The sequence below is a fragment of the Siphateles boraxobius genome, unplaced genomic scaffold (assembly GCF_051911475.1).
Source record: "Siphateles boraxobius isolate OS27281-9 unplaced genomic scaffold, OSU_SipBor_1 111, whole genome shotgun sequence".
Taxonomy (NCBI): domain Eukaryota; kingdom Metazoa; phylum Chordata; class Actinopteri; order Cypriniformes; family Leuciscidae; genus Siphateles; species Siphateles boraxobius.
This window is the reverse complement of record NW_027508713.1, coordinates 263,548-282,395: the sequence shown is the minus strand read 5'-3', so window position 1 is coordinate 282,395 and position 18,848 is coordinate 263,548. Positions and strand designations below refer to the sequence as shown.

General features: G+C 40.9%; 1 protein-coding gene and 1 long non-coding RNA gene across 4 annotated transcripts in view; both read right to left on the bottom strand.

Annotated features, from left to right (window-relative positions):
• Positions 1 to 18,848, bottom strand: part of LOC143705652 (polymeric immunoglobulin receptor) — a 232,995-nt gene that overhangs the window by 43,992 nt on the left and 170,155 nt on the right. For 2 of the 3 annotated variants that reach the window (XM_077197509.1, XM_077197512.1), the window contains exon 2: positions 6,331 to 6,645. In XM_077197509.1, coding sequence (XP_077053624.1) covers positions 6,331 to 6,645 — 315 coding nt within the window. Of the gene's footprint in view, positions 1 to 6,330; positions 6,646 to 6,764; positions 6,905 to 18,848 lie in introns of those variants that run through there. The other variant, XM_077197510.1, reaches the window with a different exon arrangement.
• Positions 5,423 to 6,140, bottom strand: LOC143706652 (uncharacterized). Its single transcript, XR_013193008.1, has 3 exons — positions 6,044 to 6,140; positions 5,822 to 5,862; positions 5,423 to 5,700 (listed from the first exon to the last, which is right to left on the bottom strand). It is a non-coding gene; the product is annotated as an uncharacterized LOC143706652 (long non-coding RNA).

The window sequence follows — 18,848 nt, the reverse complement described above, 5'->3', positions numbered from 1 at the left end:
CTTTATCTCCCCGCACTTTCACGAAATGCATGGATGCAGCACTAGTGCCTCTGAGGCTTCAGGGCATTCGTATTCTCAATTACATCGACGATTGGTTGATTTTAGCTCAGACCGAGCAGATGGCGGTTCGGCATCGAGATGTCGTCCTCGCTCATATCAGAAAGTTGGGGTTGAGGCTGAACGCAAAGAAGAGTGTATTATCTCCTTCCCAGAAGACCACTTTTCTGGGTGTCGTTTGGGATTCGGTATCGATGCGGGCGCGACTCTCTCCGACCCGCATCGCTTCGATTCTCTCAGCTGTGAAACAAGTGAAGCTAGGCCAGCTACTCACTGTCAAGCAGTTTCAGAGACTGTTGGGTCTGATGGCAGCAGCGTCCAACGTTATACCTTGCGGCCTGTTGTACATGAGACCGCTACAGTGGTGGCTCAGGACCAAGGGATTCTCCCCGAGGGGAAATCCGCTCCGCACGTTCAAAGTCACGCGGCGCTGCCTTCGTGCTCTGGTCATGTGGAGAGAAACTTGGTTCCTATCCAAAGGTCCTGTGCTGGGGGCTCTTTGTCGTCGCATAACGCTAACGACGGATGCTTCCCTCACAGGGTGGGGGGCGGTCATGAGTGGTCGCCCAGCCCAAGGTCTGTGGCAGGATCATCATCATTCGTGGCACATAAATTGTCTAGAGATGTTGGCTGTGTTTCAGGCTCTGAAACACTTCCTAACAGACCTGAGAGGCCATCATGTGTTAGTTCAATCAGACAACACGTCGGTGGTCTCTTATATAAATCATCAGGGGGGCCTGCGGTCTCGCCGGCTTTACAAGTTGGCCCGTCAGATCCTCCTGTGGTCCCAAGGGAAGCTACTATCTCTGAGAGCAATGTATCTCCCTGGGTATTTGAATGTGGTAGCAGACTCCCTGTCGAGGCAGGGGCCGAGGCCAGGGGAATGGAGACTCCACCCCGAGGTGGTGGAGCTCCTTTGGTTGAGTTTCGGTCGCGCCGAGGTGGACCTATTCGCTTCCAAGGAGACCACTCATTGTCATCGGTGGTTCTCCATCACTCTTCCAGCCCCCCTGGGGTTGGATGCTATGGTGCAGCCGTGGCCGAGGTCACGTCTGTACGCCTTTCCCCCGATTGCTCTGTTACCAGGAGTTCTGGAGAGGGTCCGCCGGGACGGGGTCAGTCTACTACTAGTAGCCCCGTTCTGGCCGGCCCGAGTATGGTTTGCGGACCTGATTTCTCTCCTGGACGGTTCTCCTTTGGAGCTCCCGGTCAGGAGGGATCTACTCTCCCAGGCGGGGGGCACGATACTTCACCCCCACCCAGAATTGTGGAAACTGTGGGCTTGGCCTCTGAGGGGGCCCAGCTCATAGACTCCGGTCTCTCAACCGAGGTTGTTGAGACCATTCTTAACTCCAGAGCTCCATCCACGAGGAAGCTTTATGCCTTGAAGTGGAAACTTTTCACTTCTTGGTGTGGAGAACACCTGCAGGACCCAGTTAACTGCCCAGTGGGTGCAGTGCTGGAATTCCTGCAGGAGCGCTTCTCCACAGGGTTATCCCCCTCCACACTAAAGGTGTATGTGGCGGCACTAGCTGCTTACCACGTCCCTTTCAGTGGAGTTTCTCTTGGGAGACACCCGCTTATAACTCGTTTCCTCCGTGGCACTTTGAGGCTGAGGCCAGCAGTTCGTACGAGGGTGCCGACTTGGGATCTGGCCATTGTATTAGAAGGTCTTTCCCTAGCTCCTTTTGAACCTATCGAAGAAGTTCCCGAGAAGTTTCTCACTTTTAAGACTATCTTTTTGCTTGCTATCTCTTCACTAAAAAGAATCGGAGATTTGCAGGCTCTGTCGGTTTCACCCTCGTGCCTGGAATTTGCACCTGGCATGGTTAAAGCTTTTCTGCATCCTAGACCAGGTTACGTTCCTAAGGTTCCTACTAATATTGTTAGACCTACGGTTCTGCAGGCTTTCTGTCCTCCTCCATTTATGTCATCGGACCAGGAGAAACTTAATTCACTCTGCCCTGTTAGGGCATTAGACGCTTATGTCCACAGAGCTGCCCTGTGGAGGAAATCAGAACAACTTTTTGTATGTTTCGGGCCACCCAGGAAAGGGTGTCCGGCGTCTAAACAGAGAATGAGCAAGTGGGTGGTTGAGGCTATCTCACTTGCTTATGAGTCGGCTGGCCAGCCTTCACCTTTGGTTGTCCGAGCTCACTCTACCAGGAGTATGGCTGCTTCTAAAGCTCTTTTGTCGGGGGTTTCCCTGAGTGATGTTTGTGATGCGGCTGGATGGTCTTCACCGCATACTTTTATTAAGTTCTATGACCTAGACTTAAGCTCTACCCCTGGGGCACAGGTGCTCTCGTCCTCTGTGCGCTAGTCTCACATGACGGTCATTTGGTCCTATGGCGACGTGGGTATTCGCGTTCCCGCAGCGTTTGACGCAGCTCGAAGTTCCCTTGAAAGGGAACGTCTCGGTTACGTATGTAACCCTAGTTCCCTGATAGGGAACGAGACGCTGCGTCGCTCCGCCATACTCCCGGCACTCCCGTTAGCGCTTCCTTCAAGCCTATCAGAAGCTAATGCGCTTGTGTTTTTGGGGTGCTTTATAGTTTCCTGGTCGATGACGTCACCCGCCTATGACGTTTCATCTCTCCATTGGGCTGATTCCATACGTGCTTCATGACGCACAACGCAGGGGCGTTCCCGCAGCGTTTGACGCAGCGTCTCGTTCCCTATCAGGGAACTAGGGTTACATACGTAACCGAGACGATTTGAAAATTTACAATATAAATAAGAACTGAAGGTTTTATGTGCAACTGTGGCTGATATTCTCAGAGTTAGAGTCAGTAACAGAGTCAGACGCAGATGTGAATAATACTCATCACTTCATCCCCCGCGTACGATAATGAAGCTGTTTTATAATCGCGGAATAGAGGCCAACACCGATGTAAAACAAGTGAGAGCAAATGAGTTTGAGAAGTTTGACTTTTAACATTTGACAAATATGCAACTTATTAGCTTAAATAGTGTTATGATTCGGTGTAGAAGTGATGGCACTGAGTGACAATGAGAGAAGATCCAAGTGCAGTTTATAACACAATCCAAAGTCGCGGTCCACTAAGCAGGATGAAGGTCAGAGAACAGAAATCAGTCCAAACAAAAAAATCCAGAGAGCGAGACGTGAACGAGAATCCAGGACACAGTCAGAATTCAAAAACCAGGAAAATATAAAACAGGGGAATACACTCAGTAATGCTGTGAACCACGAGACAAGACAAACAACAGAACAGGGTTATATAGAAAGAGACACAGGGATAAAGAGGTGATGGGAAACAGTTGCACATTATTTCAGATAACCTGGAAGAGCTGAGATATAACAATATTTATTTTTCATATATTACACAAATTCAAAGCATCTTTATTTTGTGTCAATAAGGGCTAAAAACATTTCCTGTTTTTATCACACCTGCAGGAGGCTGAAGGGTTTTGGTTTGACCAAAGGAATATACAGTAAATAGAGCAAAATAAACCACAAGCTGAAGAACATCTCATGATGTTTATCACACTGACCACAGTAATAAAACAACCCTGCAAACACAAAGCACTGAAACACTTACAAGCAAGTGTCTTTAACCTAGTAAAGACTAAAAGTAAAAATACTATAATAGTAAACCTCAAGATGTTGCTTGTTTTATTAACCTGAAATTCCTAACTTAAACAATACAAATGTATTACATTTAAAACACAGACACACTGTATCATTGACTTGTGGACTTATTGTTTTCATTTAGATTGATCTGTTTTTAAAATAGAAAAATTGTCAAATCACACATAAATCATTTGTGGATCATAAACTTTTTACAGTCTTCTTCTCAAATCATAACTCAGTAAATGTTAAAGATGACTTACTAAACTATCTGCTGTTAGTCTTTATTTTCTACTGTTCATCTTCAGTCTCTCTGTTCAGTCTCATGTGTCTCTCTGTGGGTTTCCTGAGTAAGTGTGTTTAATTAAACTGAACCGAGACCCTGAACCTTCACATGTTTTCTGTGGCTTTGAGCTGGACGGGAAAAACCCGTCATTGTTCATCACACAAACACACAAACACCTTCAAAGTTCATGAGAAACTTTCTGACAAAAACTTAAGCTCATATAAAAAATCATTTTCAAGTCTTTGAATATCACAATAATGGCAATGCATTTATAAATGGATATTGATCAGTTTATATGTAAATATTTCAATCAGTCCTGAGAGTGAAAGTAAAATGCATAATGAATTATTCAGATTCCAGACTCAGACGTTATAAACTAAAAGTATAAACTTTTCTCACTGTCTTTTATGATAATAATACGATAATTTCTGGATGTTTCTCTGGAATCTGGAAACACTGATTTCATCAGAATGAAAACTAAATTAAGTCACCCTATATGTTAATGCTGTTTTAATCGATGAAAAAGACTGACTACATTTGGACAATAAACAATAAATTATAGCAATTTTTTTATTGTTCAGTGACTTAAAATATGATTCTACAGTAATGGTTTAAGCAGTTGTAACATCAGAAAAAGATCAACTAAAAACAGAAAAAGAATGAACTAAAAACTACATCAGCAAAAGTATTGATCAGCAAGTTAATGCATAAGGCATTTCTGAGAAGTGTTCAATGTGTTAAAATAATGAACTTATTAAAAATGATCTTTCTCATGATCTTTCTGTAACTACTGTACAAATCTAATGCAGGTCAATGATAAGAATCAATATTCAGAGAGATGAGAAAGAGGAAACTGTCATGTTTAATGCGTCTCATAAAGGTGTTTTAAACTTGTGTCTGTTTAAGAGCTGCTATTAAAGAGGTTTCATGTCTAAAAGCTGCATTTTAAATGTCTCTGCATTTGGAGTGGAAACTTTACAGTGTTTTATAGAAGTGTCACTTGGGTGTTGTATTTCCTGTTTTATTCACACCCTCAGATAAACTGATGACAAACTCTTTACACACACCAATAAACCTCTGATGAAACTGCTATTTTAAACATGTGAAAGAAGAAACATGAGCAACAGAAACTTTAAAGTGTCTCATGATTCAACAGACTGTACTGAACGACCCTGAAAACATCTTTAAAGGGATAGTTCACCCAAAAATGAAAATTCAGTATTTAATCACCCTCATGTTGTTCCAACCCCGTAAGACTTTCGTTTATCTTCGGAACACAAATTAAGATATTTTTGATGAAATCTGAGAGATGTCTTACTCCTCCATAGGCTTCTATGTTAATAAAACTTCCCGGCCCCGAAACTTACGGGGTTGGAACAACATGAGGGTGAGTAATTACTGACAGAATTTACATTTTTGGGTGAACTAACCCTTTAACACTAATTTATGGATTATAAAGAGATTTTTTTATCAACTAACTGTAAACATAAACAAATACTGGTCTGGTGTAATGTGTGCTGATCTGTGATCTGTTATAAGTGAGTTAGTTGAGTCTCATGCGGCGACTGACCGTGGCGTAATCAGAGTAAATCTCGTTCTTACTGACAGTGACTGAAGCTTCACTGAGAGACTCTTCATGCTTCTGGAAACTGACAGACGCGTACAGGAGCCCATCAGAGAGGATTTTGGGTAGTTCATCATTACTGTTAATTTGAACTGATCCAGGATCTGTGAGAGAATCACGTCTGCTGTCTGAACATGATGACTGAACATGAAAAATAGATAGAAAAGGTATATTTAAAAGGAGAAAACATTTACACAATATACCATGAACAAACACACACACACACACACACACACACACACACACACATTACATGAATCACCATTATATTTTTCTTTCTCTTGTTTGATGTTGAGGTTCTTCCTATTTAACAAAAGAAAATGAATCGATCAGTAAGAGAAAGACAAACTATATCAAACTGGAGATGAACAGCAGCATCTGAGACAGAAACTCATTGAGATTTTACAGCTGCTCATTGAAGCAGAACAGAGAAACTTTAATAACTAATTATTAATTTGTCTCAACAGATAATAAATGATCAAACCTCTTCTCTTGTGTCTTAATTTACACACAGTCAGAGTGAATCCACCAATCACCAGCAGACTCACACACACACAAATAATGGTGATCATGGAGAAATCTGAAAATAAAACACATAAACATATTAGTGTTAATTAACCTTCACACATAAGTAAATACATTTTACTGACAATTTATTTTATTAATTAAAGGGGAACCAAGAGATGTACATTAATGAAATATAGAGAGATTTTGGCTTTGATTGAATCAAAAGGAAACACTTCAAATAATTGAAGTGCACCAGTTCCTCACCGTCTCTGACGTCCAGCTGAAGTTCAGTGAAGCTCTCAGTATAGTGAGACACATTCACTCCACATCTGTATGTCCCTGCATCTGCAGCTTTCAGCTCTCTAAAAAACACCATCAAGACTCCTGCTCTGGTGTCGTCATATAAAGAAACATCTCCATTCTCCATCCATTCATCCTGAACTCCTGGATTCTTCCTCTCTGAACATCCATCTGATTCTTTACAGATGTATTTTGGCTTGGTTTTGTATTGAGGATGTTCACACTTGATCATCATACGACCTCCTGATTGGCCAGTCGCTCTAGACACGCCCACTTTAGCTGTCAATCACAAATATCTGACTGAATCAGTGTCTTTATCGAATATAAACTCTTATCTAGGAAAGCAAACACTATCAATTCCATCTAGTAAACTCATACTAGCAGTTTATTCTACTCACCCATGATGTGCAGATGAACAGTATTAATAATGGAGTAACTGTACGAGTGTCTGTAGATCCAAACTCCACATAAATAAACTCCTCCATCATCTGGAGTTACAGCAGAAATTCTCACAGTCATGAGTTTTTTGTCTCTGTAATCACAACCACTGAACCTTCCTATCTTACTCGATGTGTATGTGTGTATCATCTCTTCAATAGAGTCTTTTCCTTCTTTGAATATGATCTTGGAATTATTAATATAATTCTGTGAATATTCACAGCTGAAGGTTGCACTTTCTCCGATATTCATCACCATTCTCTTTGACACATTACAACATGAATCTGTCATTGAAAATAAATAAATATATTTTACATACTGTATACTGAGGTTTTGAAATGTTCAGTAATCATACTACACAACAGGGGCGGTTCTTTCATCTGTAAAAATTAATACGCTATACCTAGTCAATAAAATTGTGGCAACAGATTACAAGCAATAGTATTAATTAAATTTAACAAATTAGAATTGAGTAATAATTAATCAAATTAATTCCTAAAAAAAGTTAACTATTTAAAATTAATAAAATTCACAACAATAAATAAAAAAAAAATCTGAATAACAGACAGGCGACAAAGATGAATTAAGAACTCTTTATTTTTTGCCAACATTGAAGACACCTGATCATAACAAGCAGAATCACAGAAAGAAAGAGAAACACAAGAACTACAACTGACTTCAGCCACAGCCTTAGATGAAATCAACAGAAAATACATTACATCTCTCTTATTACTAACCAGGCTAAATGTATTTCTTTCATTTTTCTACAGTTCTTTTTTGAGAATGAACAGAGGTTTAGATATTGATGTTGTTTTTATGGAAATGTTTGGTTACCATTATGGTGATCAGTATTTCATTTGGTTGTGCAGTTTGTTTTTAAAAAAAATTCTATACTGTATTTAAAAATAATAAAATAGAATGTCTGATCTGAGCCAACAAAATGATATTGGTGAAAATCTATCAATATCAAGTAAGTTTTGATCAGTAAAAAGAATAAGCAATTATTTATCTTTACAGTGTTTAAAACTTTATCATCTGATCGCCTTTGTTTATGGTTTTCTTTGCAACAATTTACATGCTTTGGCAAACACTGACAAAAAAACACAAACTGACAAAAAACGCCTGAGTCAACTATAAAAATATTTTAAAAATAAATTAATATTTATAAAAACAAATATTTTCAATAAACCTGTCAGGGTCTTGCTCTGGCAGCTTTGTCTGTGTTGTCTTTGTTTCATGTCTCTATGTTTGTGTTGTGCTTGAACATATGGTTGTGTTTGTGTTGGCCATGTGCTACTCTGTTCCTGCCTCCTTGTTTCCCTGTACCACGCCCTCTTGTCTAGTTGAGTCCTCGTTTGTCTGAGTGTTGTCACCTGTTCCTCATATTCTCTGCTCCCTTGTTTTCAGTCCTCGTTTACGTGAGTGTGTTCACCTGTTCCTTGTCTAAGTGTTCTCACCTGTTACTCTTGTTAACTCCCTTTATGTGTGTGCTCTTTCCCTCATGTGTTGCCAGTTTGTTAGATGTTGTACTTCTTTGCTACATAGTTTGTTTCTTGTGACTAAAGTCTACAGTGTTTTATTTGTAGAAGTATGTTGTTCTTTAGTTCTGCCATCAGTCCTGTCTGTCTTGTCTTCTGTGTCTCTAGTTCCAGTCCTGCTAGCAGAGTGTCCCTGACTGTGTACACTCTTGGCTTTGGAGGTAGCCTGGTGCTGAGCCTGAGATCCCTGAGTGCCTTGCTGGAGTACTTACAACTTCCTGTCTGGCTACTGCTAGTATTCTGAGGTCTCATTCTGCTCTGCCATTTCTACTCTCCAGCTTCCAGTTCTCTTGCTAGTTACAAGTGCTGCTCGGCTAGTTACTTCGGCTGTCATTGTGTCTCATCCCTGCCTATTGTTTGGACTGTTCACCTCTCCCAACACATCCTGTCTTCAGTCTACTGTTTGTCAATAAAACCTGTTAACACTCGTTCTGCATTTGAGTCCTCCATCATAGACCCCTGACAGAACGAACTGGCCCAAATCAGGACTCAGCAGAATGAGCATCAAGATCCTGCCACCTGCTAACATCCAGGAGAGAATGGCTCGTCATCGTGGTCCCACTGCTCTTCGCCAGGATGGTTTTGAGGTGGGGGGTTTTGCCCAATTCTTTTGGACCATGTCTGTTGGGCTAGATTATAATGACGCTGCTCTCAAGGACATCTTTAACTCCTGCTTGGATGAACCCCTGCCTGCATGGGAGATGGATTCTCTCAGGATTCTGGATTTCTGGGGTTTCTCTAGGTACCTTGGTAAGCGAAGTAAGTGGGGAATGCCGCCAAGTCCACCAGAATCTGCTTTCAACAACCACCCTGCCCTTCCTCGCCTGTCTCGTCACATTTACGATCCTCCTCTGGCTTCCACTAAGAAACTAAGATTCAGACGGAATAGGACAGTTCAGTCCACCACAGCTACCCCAGAGTCCGTCAAACCAATCACCATCATCTCTCAGGCATCCAGGTCAGTCCCAGTCACGTCATTTTCTGTTATGCAGGACCCAGTCAAGTCAACCGCTGTCATCTCTCAGACAATTAAGGCAGTTCCAGCCACCTCTGAGTCTGCTGACTTAACCTCTGTTTTCCCAGTAACTACCCAGAGTGTTCCTGTTACTTCAGAGTCTGCTAGGTCTGTTTCAGTCACTGCTGAGTCAACGGTCACTGCTATCTGCCTGGTTTGGCTGAGTTAGCTGTAGATACTTCAGAGGCTGTCCAGCACACAGTATCAGCCCGTCGAAGGAGGAAGAAGAGAGAGGCCTGTGCAGAACAGTCTACAATTCTCCATTCTCAAGCTCCAGGTCCAGTGGTTCCTGAGGTATCAATTCCAGTAGAACCATTTTCTAAGCCATTGACTAGTAATGTCATTCCCTCAGAGACAATTTCTCCAAGTCCTGTCATGTTCACAGAGGTCATTCCCAAGCTGCCTGTTGTCATTGCCACAGAGGCCTTCTCTCAATGTCTTACAAGTCTTGTCAAGTCCCTAGACATTTCTGTCAAGACTGCAGAATGCGAGCCCGCTGCTGTGAAGGCGGTCCCCGAGCCCGCTGCTGTGAAGGCGGTCCCCGAGCCCGCTGCTGTGAAGGCGGTCCCCGAGCCCGCTGCTGTGAAGGCGGTCCCCGAGCCCCGCTGCTGTGAAGGCGGTCCCCGAGCCCCGCTGCTGTGAAGGCGGTCCCCGAGCCCGCTGCTGTGAAGGCGGTCCCCGAGCCCGCTGCTGTGAAGGCGGTCCCCGAGCCCGCTGCTGTGAGCGTTGCTCCAGAGAGCGCAGTCCCTGTGCACGCCAGCGCAGCCCAGGAGGGCGCTCACGAGTCAGTCCCAGAGCAAGCCAGCGCAGCCCAGGAGGGCGCTCACGAGTCAGTCCCAGAGCAAGCCATCGCAGCCCAGGAGGGCGCTCACGAGTCAGTCCCTGTACCTGATTCCAAGACCTTCACCAATCCTGCTAGTCATGTCTTTGCCCCCAAGTCTGTCAAGCCCAGTTGGAAGTCCAGACCAGTTAGGCCAGTTCCTGTGTCCAAGAGTACCTCCTATCAAGTTCCCATTCCTCCCGTCTCACCCTCTGCGTTTCCTGGTTATGGTTCCCCTAAGCCGGCACCTCCTTTGTCAGCCTTGAACTTTTTACCTGGTTCTGTTCCCACCCGCCCTATCCCTCCCTCTGTGTTTCCTGGTCAGTTTGGGACTTCTATGTTTAAGCCCCACCCGCCTCCCCAGTTGTTGCCTCCTTGGACTTCTATGCCTGTTTTGGATGCCTGGAGGCGTCCATTAGATGGGGGGTACTGTCAGGGTCTTGCTCTGGCAGCTTTGTCTGTGTTGTCTTTGTTTCATGTCTCTATGTTTGTGTTGTGCTTGAACATATGGTTGTGTTTGTGTTGGCCATGTGCTCCTCTGTTCCTGCCTCCTTGTTTCCCTTGTACCACGCCCTCTTGTCTAGTTGAGTCCTCGTTTGTCTGAGTGTTGTCACCTGTTCCTCATATTCTCTGCTCCCTTGTTTTCAGTCCTCGTTTACGTGAGTGTGTTCACCTGTTCCTTGTCTAAGTGTTCTCACCTGTTACTCTTGTTAACTCCCTTTATGTGTGTGCTCTTTCCCTCATGTGTTGCCAGTTCGTTAGATGTTGTACTTCTTTGCTACATAGTTTGTTTCTTGTGACTAAAGTCTACAGTGTTTTATTTGTAGAAGTATTTTGTTCTTTAGTTCTGCCATCGGTCCTGTCTGTCTTGTCTTCTGTGTCTCTAGTTCCAGTCCTGCTAGCAGAGTGTCCCTGACTGTTTACACTCTTGGCTTTGGAGGTAGCCTGGTGCTGAGCCTGAGATCCCTGAGTGCCTTGCTGGAGTACTTACAACTTCCTGTCTGGCTACTGCTAGTATTCTGAGGTCTCATTCTGCTCTGCCATTTCTACTCTCCAGCTTCCAGTTCTCTTGCTAGTTACAAGTGCTGCTCGGCTAGTTACTACGGCTGTCATTGTGTCTCATCCCTGCCTATTGTTTGGACTGTTCACCTCTCCCAACACATCCTGTCTTCAGTCTACTGTTTGTCAATAAAACCTGTTAACACTCGTTCTGCATTTGAGTCCTCCATCATAGACCCCTGACAAAACCATTAACCTCTAAACTTCTGTTAATTCTCAAACTGTAGACAGATGACAGAAATAATGCTTTCCTGTAGCTCAAACAGTAGAGCGTTGGCGCATGCAATGCCAAGGTCATGGGTTTGATTCCCAGGGAAAGCATAGAGAAGAATGTAAATGTGTACCTTGAGGTGCAATATAAGTCGCTTTGGATAAGAGCGTCTGCTAAATGTAAAAAAAATAAAGTTAGTCTGGTTAGTAATAAGAGAGATTTCATGTCCTTTCATTTGATTTAATCTAAGGCGGTGACTGAAGTCAGTTGTAGTTCTTGTGTTTCTCTTTCGTTCGGTGATTCTGCTTATTAACAATAAAAAAAGAGTTCTTAATTCATCTTTAACGTCTGTCTGTTATTCAGATATTTTTGTTTTAATTGTACTCATTTTAAATGGTTGACTTTTAAGGAATTAATTTGATTAATTCTTACTCAATTTGTTAAATTTAATTAATAATATTGCTTGTAATCTCTTGCCACAATTTTATTGAGTAGATACAGAGTATTTCTTCACTTATTTCAGTTATTCCGTAGTGCTAGACTGTGCTGAGGAAGATTGCGCCTGTGTGCTGGGCACGCCGTCGCCTACTCAATGTTGGTACGTCCTGTGTATGCCCAGTTCATGTGTTCATCTGTTACAACAACGGCTCTATCAAATGTCTATGATCGTGACTTTCTGATTGGCATTGGATAAATTGTTATGGGTCTTTGCATCTGGAAAAGATCGGAAGACAGAAATATTTTGTTTCTTTACCTTTGCGTCGGGTACCTCCGTAATTGTGCTGCGTGCCGGACTGTGGTCTTCATAAAAGTAAAAGACGATACAGAAAACGGGGGAGGCGAGGCAGTTTTCAGGTACAACTGAAAAGACTGCTCTTTGCATCGAAGGAACCTGTTGGTTGGATGACAACCCTGAACTGTCATTTGGATTGCTCTTTAGGAAGTTTCTCTTCAGCCTATCTACTTGAATTAAGATGCCTGTTCGCGGATCTTGGTTCTTCGGCGGCAGAGAGTGGCGATTTGGATCGTCTCTTTGGACAGACGTCATCAACGTCATCTGGCTCATCTATCCAAAGGTACCCTTTTTCGGATTGTGTTTTTCCCATATCGCGGAGCAGGGCCGGTGTTGTGCCGAATTTCGACTCCCTGCCAAATTATTACCCCCCTCGTTGAAATCAGTATCTGATTGCCTAATCCTAACCCCACCCCTAATCCTAACCCCTCCCCCACAACTAATCCTAAACCTACCATACTAGGGGGGTAATAATTTGGCGTGGGTCAGAATTCGGCACCACACCGGCCCGAGGCATAAGCGAACTAAGCGGCTGCTTGGGGCCCCCCAATCGAGTTTACATTTTTTTTTTTTTTTTTGGATGACTTAAACAAGTGACATAAATGAATGAATGAATAATTCAAGACAAGAACATTCTGATTTCATGATCAATATACCTGCCAACAACTGCTGCTGTGTCTGCCAGCGTTTAAGTCATGCGCATAATCTAGACACCTCGCGAGTGCATAGACAAGTCGTGCGCAACTGCGCATAGTCACGGTATCGGTTTAAGTTGGAGAAAATAGCCGCAGGGGAACTTAACCTTCTAGGTGTAAGGGTAGTAGTTTGATTAAATAATAAACATAGCAGTTTGAACTCTTCTCCACTTTATTGTACCACACATCAGATCACTAACTCCAAAAACCCGCTACACTCCAGTACCAAGTGCGCACGACCCATTCCTATCTACGGCTAGCCCCGAGGGGAAAAAATAGATTGCATACACACATACAACGAGCGCCAGTACATCAATCCAACAATCCAACAAAGTCTGTTACAATAATAATAATAAAAAAGATTTTGAGGACAGTTACACTGTATTGAGACAGTTGAGAAATAATAATATTTTTACAGTTTTCAACAATAATTGTCATTGTTGAACCCCTGCTTTTTTTATGTTTCTGATTTCTCAATTTTGTCATTCTTTTAGCAAATAATTTATTTTATATGTTTTGAGACAGTTTGTTTTAAGAAGTTTCAGAGTTAGTAAAAGAGTAAAGTAAAAGTTAAAACTTTGTTATTTAAGTAGGCATCTATTTTTTATTAAGTATTTATTTTGTATTAATACATAACCTCACTGTATTCATTTATAATGTATCATTATTGCGTGACATTTGTGTCAATAATTGTCAAGCACAGGTAACTTCACGTAGTGGGAGGGGGCCCCCAAATCAAATTCTGCCTAGGGCCCCCAAAAGGCTCGGACCGGCTCTGTCGCGGAGATCGGTTGATATCGTCCTCATTGGGGAGGAGTAAACCATGCCAACCTCCAACCTCTCGATTTTGTTCCTTCATTAAAATTGCAGACAGACATGTCATTCATACCACAGATTTCTGAAAATACTTTAAAGATGGTCTTGATAAATGTTAGGTCTGTTGCAAACAAGACATCTTAAATTAATGATTTTATTTCCTCTCATGAGTTGGACTTTGTTTTTGTGACTGAGACATGGCTAAATGTTGATTTGTTTCAGATACAGCCCCTGTTAATTATAACTTTCTGAATAGTCCCAGGGCAAATGGTAGGGGTGGTGGGGTCGCTCCCCTTTTTAGAAATTGTTTTAAATGCAGACTGCTTTCAGTTGAATCCTAGTTTTGAAGTTCAACTGTTTAAGATTGATTTGGATTGTCCAGTCCTTTGTGCACTTATTTTTAGACCTCCTAAATACAATAAGGAGTTTATTAATGATTTTTCAGACTTCTTATCAACTGTGATTCCTACTTCTGACAGCCTAATAATATTGGGTGAGTTTAATATTCATGTGTGTTCTCCTGACAAACCATTGGTCAAAGAATTTTTAGATCTTGTGGACAATTTTAATCTTACACAATCTGTAGGCTACTGGGGGCCACTCATAGGCAAGCGCACATAGCGTTTTCTTCTGGTATTCCTGTCTTTAATGTTGACATTGTTGATATTCCTTTATCAGACCACAACCCTGTTATTTTTAATATGTTTCAAGAATTTTGCAAAGTTATAAACCATTGGGAAACCATTTAAGTGCTATTACTCCTTTTACGGCCAGTCAGTTTGCAGATGCATATAATCTTGTAGAGTTGTCAAGTATCAGGTTTTGTTGATATGGGTACTGAATAAATTATTTACTGGTTTAATACAACATGCAATGAAATCTTAGATGTATGCGGAACTTTTAAAATAGTAACACCTAAAGTTAAATGCCAGCCATGGCTTAATTACAGCTTAAGACAAAAATGGAGGAGAGCAGAGAGGCAATAAAAAAAATAAAAAAATAAAAACTTCAAGTGTCCTATGAGATTGTTAAAGATAGTATGATCAGTTATAGTAAATAGTATACATCCTCTCCTTAAAAAGCCTAAACATGATCCTTTAGTTTTAATTTTAAGTATCGCCCAATTGCAAAGTTGCCTTTTTTATCCAAAATTTTGGAGAAGGCTGTCTATCATCAGCTTTTTTAAATAGAAATTCTATTTATGATAAATTTCAGTCAGGTTTTAGGACTAAACACAGTACGTTGTTTGCACTTTTAAAAGTGAACAATGATTTATTGCTTGCTGTTGACTCAGGAAAGTGTGCTGTTCTCGTTCTCCTCGATCTCACAACAGCATTTGACACTATCAAACATGAAATTCTGCTAGAGTGTTTGTGTCAGTGGGTAGGGATCCAGGGAAATGACCTCAAATGGTTTTCTTCTTTTTTAAAGGACAAATGCTCTCTAGAACAAGTGACACTTGTACAAGTGTACAAGTGTACAAGTGTACAAGTACAATATTCTGTAACCAGTATGAGTGGGGTTCCACAGGGTTAAATTTTGGGGCCTATTTTGTTTTCTTTGTACATGTTACCACACTGCGTTGTCAAAAGTGTAATGTTGTGTATCATTTTTATGCAGATGATACTCAACTTTATCTTCCATTGAAGGCAGATTATGGCACTGCATTAGATTCTTTGATGAATTGCTTGAGAGAAATTAAACTATGGCTGGCACATAATTGTTTACAACTTAATGAAGCTAAAACAGAATACCGAATTTTAATGAAAAGCACTTTGGCCATCTCATGTTGTTTTTAAATGTGCTATGCAAATAAACTAAACTAATAACGGGGTGTCAAATAAACACATCAGGTACTTGAAAAGGTTAATTCACATCCCTGGTTGCATGAATATGAGGCTAAATTTCCTAAGTAGAGATTAAACAAGGCTCTAGAACCGCCCCTGTAACTCAAAGACTTCAATCATAAATTGACTGACCTTCTTCCACATGCAAAGTCATATTTATATGCCACTTGTGAAGGACTTTAATTGCGTATCTTCCAGCATCATGTTGGTTCAGTTCTCTGATGAAGATCATGAGGTTTCCCTCGTTGTTTTGAAACAGTGTGAATCTTCCTTCATTAATCCATTTATCATGTTTCATATCATTTATTATTGTTCTCCACTCAGGTAATTTGGCCATATATTTAGGGGAGTTACTGAACCAAAGCTTCTGTGAATCAACAAGAAGACTTCCTCCAGAATATCCAGTGACACTGACGCATCTCACTGCACCTGTCAATCAGATTGATACTGTGATCAGAAACCTCATGAACAGAAAACAGCATCATTACTGCAGTGATGAAAGAGAAAAGCTCTGACCTGAGATCAGGGAGAAAGTGAAGAAGATGAGGAGGATCTTCATTGTGAGTTGAGTTCAGTCTTCTTTATGCTGAATGTTCTCTGTGTGAATCTCTCTGTCTCTACATCTGTCTGCTTTAGTTGCTTCCTCTTTCTTCAGCTCTTTTTCAGTAATGATCAGCTTTACTGGCTCCTCCCACCATCAGCACTGACTGAATATTACATTAATCACACTGTATGTTGTACAGGTAATGTGTCTATAGGGGGCCTCAGTAAACTTACAAGTTACAAGACAGCTTCAAGATTAAAATAATTTTAAATAAACGGTTAAAACAACTAAACAGAATGAAAATGCAAATTACCCAATATTTTTTACATCATTATATGCTGTAATACATTAAGATTAACACAATATTCCTATAAAAAATAATATATCATACTTTTACATTAATCCAAATAAAAAGGTTGTAACATGAAGTTCCATAAATTTTGTAAGAAGGCAAATGCTTTGTAATCTGAAGATCTGCAGTGTTTCTTCTCTGTCTCTCCTCAGATCATCAGAGGATCATCCCCTAAATTCTGAGTCTGAGTGATGCTTCTGTCTCTTTAACAGGCAGTTCTGGATTCAGTACCACAGACACCAGCTGTCAATCAAACTCCAGCATCACTGATGTGTCATGATCCTGGTTCCCTTCTCGTGTTTTATTGGTCTCTGTCTCCCTCTTCTGGTCATTCTCTGTATCTGTTCCCTTTTGTTCGCTCTCACTCTTCATTCACTTATCTTCCCCAGCTGTTTCTCATCTTCTCATTATCGCACCTGTTTTCTATCATTTCATTAGCTTCTCTCTATTTCTAGTCTCTTGTGTGCCACTCTAGTTTGTCGGATTATTGTTGACCGTCACGTTTGTTACCGCTAGTGATCTCCTGTTATTTGTTATGTCCTGTCTAGTCCAGTTGTCAGTTATCCACCTGCTACTTTACCAGATCAGCGGTTACCTGTGTTGAGTCCAGAAGAGGTGTGAGGGATCTGCGCTTCTCCAGTCCACGAGACCTGCTGCGAGCGCTTCTCTGTTTCTTCACGAACATTTTGAGACATTTCTGTTGATCGGCCGTTTCGGCTCTGCCTTGTTTGTTCATTAAATACTGTTAACCTGCTTTTCGTCTCCTGAAGTTTCCTCACGCAGCAGTCTTCGTGACATGATGACAGATTAACAACACAAACTGGACAAAGACAGAAATGCTGAGACTTGTTTTCATCCGCTTCCTCTTAAACTTTGGTGTTTAAAACATCTACATGTACAATGTGTCCATGTATATAACAACTAATAATGCCAGTGTTTAACTTCTCCAGATTGACTGGAGGATGTAAATCAGTGTCATTTCAAATTAATCAAAACAGAAGAAACATGCACCTACTCTATAGACGATCATACCATAACCTACACAAAGATCATTTCAATAAAACCAAGAAATTTAAAAGACCTTAGCTCAGATTTACCACTAGATGGAGCCTGAGGATTCAAGAAGACATTTGTGTTGGTAGAACTACTATTGGAGTCATTTTGATATTACAGCTAGTTTTAGAGTAAAATATTTAGTACTAATTCTTATAATTCAGCATTTCATAATTCATAGTTATTTAACATTGTTGTTTGAATCTGTAAAGATATTGTGGGATTCATGAGCCTCAGCGCTCAGATCAAATTTTCAGACACAGATGCAAATATGGCTCATTATCAATTTACACTGATTCTACTGAGGAGATTTGTGTCTTTTCATCACAGAATAAAGCTGACCGCTAGTGCAAAGCAATGTCAGATATAACAGTGTTACAGAAATCTACAGGAGCTGAAATGCTGGACTTTAAACGTTTGAAAAGCAAGCAGATATTTTATAATGCACATTATTTATGACTGCAGTTGGACGGCTGTTTTGAGATTACACTTCCCTCTAGCAAATGTTTCTGATGGCCTTACTAAAACCTTTTGGGGGAAGATCTGGGATATGTTATAAATAATATTTGTGTTTTTCATATATTAATTAAATTCACAGCATCGTTTTAAGGAGTGGAAAGTCTGTGTCCATTGTTAAGATAAACATCTTGTTCTTTTCACACCTGCAGAAGGCCGAAGGGGTTCTGGGTTTGACTCAAATAGAGCAAAAGAAAACCACAAGCATCTCACGTTGATCTTTATCACTGACCTCAGTATCAAACAACCTTGCAAACACAAAGACTTTTACATCCAAGTCACTTTAACCTAGTTAAAACTATACTGGGTTTACAATTTATATTCACAAAAAATATATTGATATGTCTGATGATCTCACCCATAACATCACAACACAACTTTAGAAAGTGCCAATTCACATTCAGTAATTATGTTACATTTCTGTCTAAATTGACAATTATGTATTATTCTCTAGAATACTACTCTGACCATTACTACCATGTAGATGTACGCTTTTGTTGAATTTAGCCAGAGGGATAATGATGATAATAATGTTGAAAACTCTGAAAACAACCCCAGTGAACTGTACAGTAAACCTGAAGATGTTTTAAAGTGGTACTGACATGGATTTACATAAACTAAAACAGTAGTGATGTGTGTTAATTAAAGGATTTTTAACCATTCTCTGTCACTGATTTTTTTGGGCTCATTATTTTGATTTGTTTTTAATCAAAATTGTCAAGTCAAAACAATTTTCTGATAATAAACGCTTTTGAGGTGAATTACTGAATGATCATTAGTTAGTC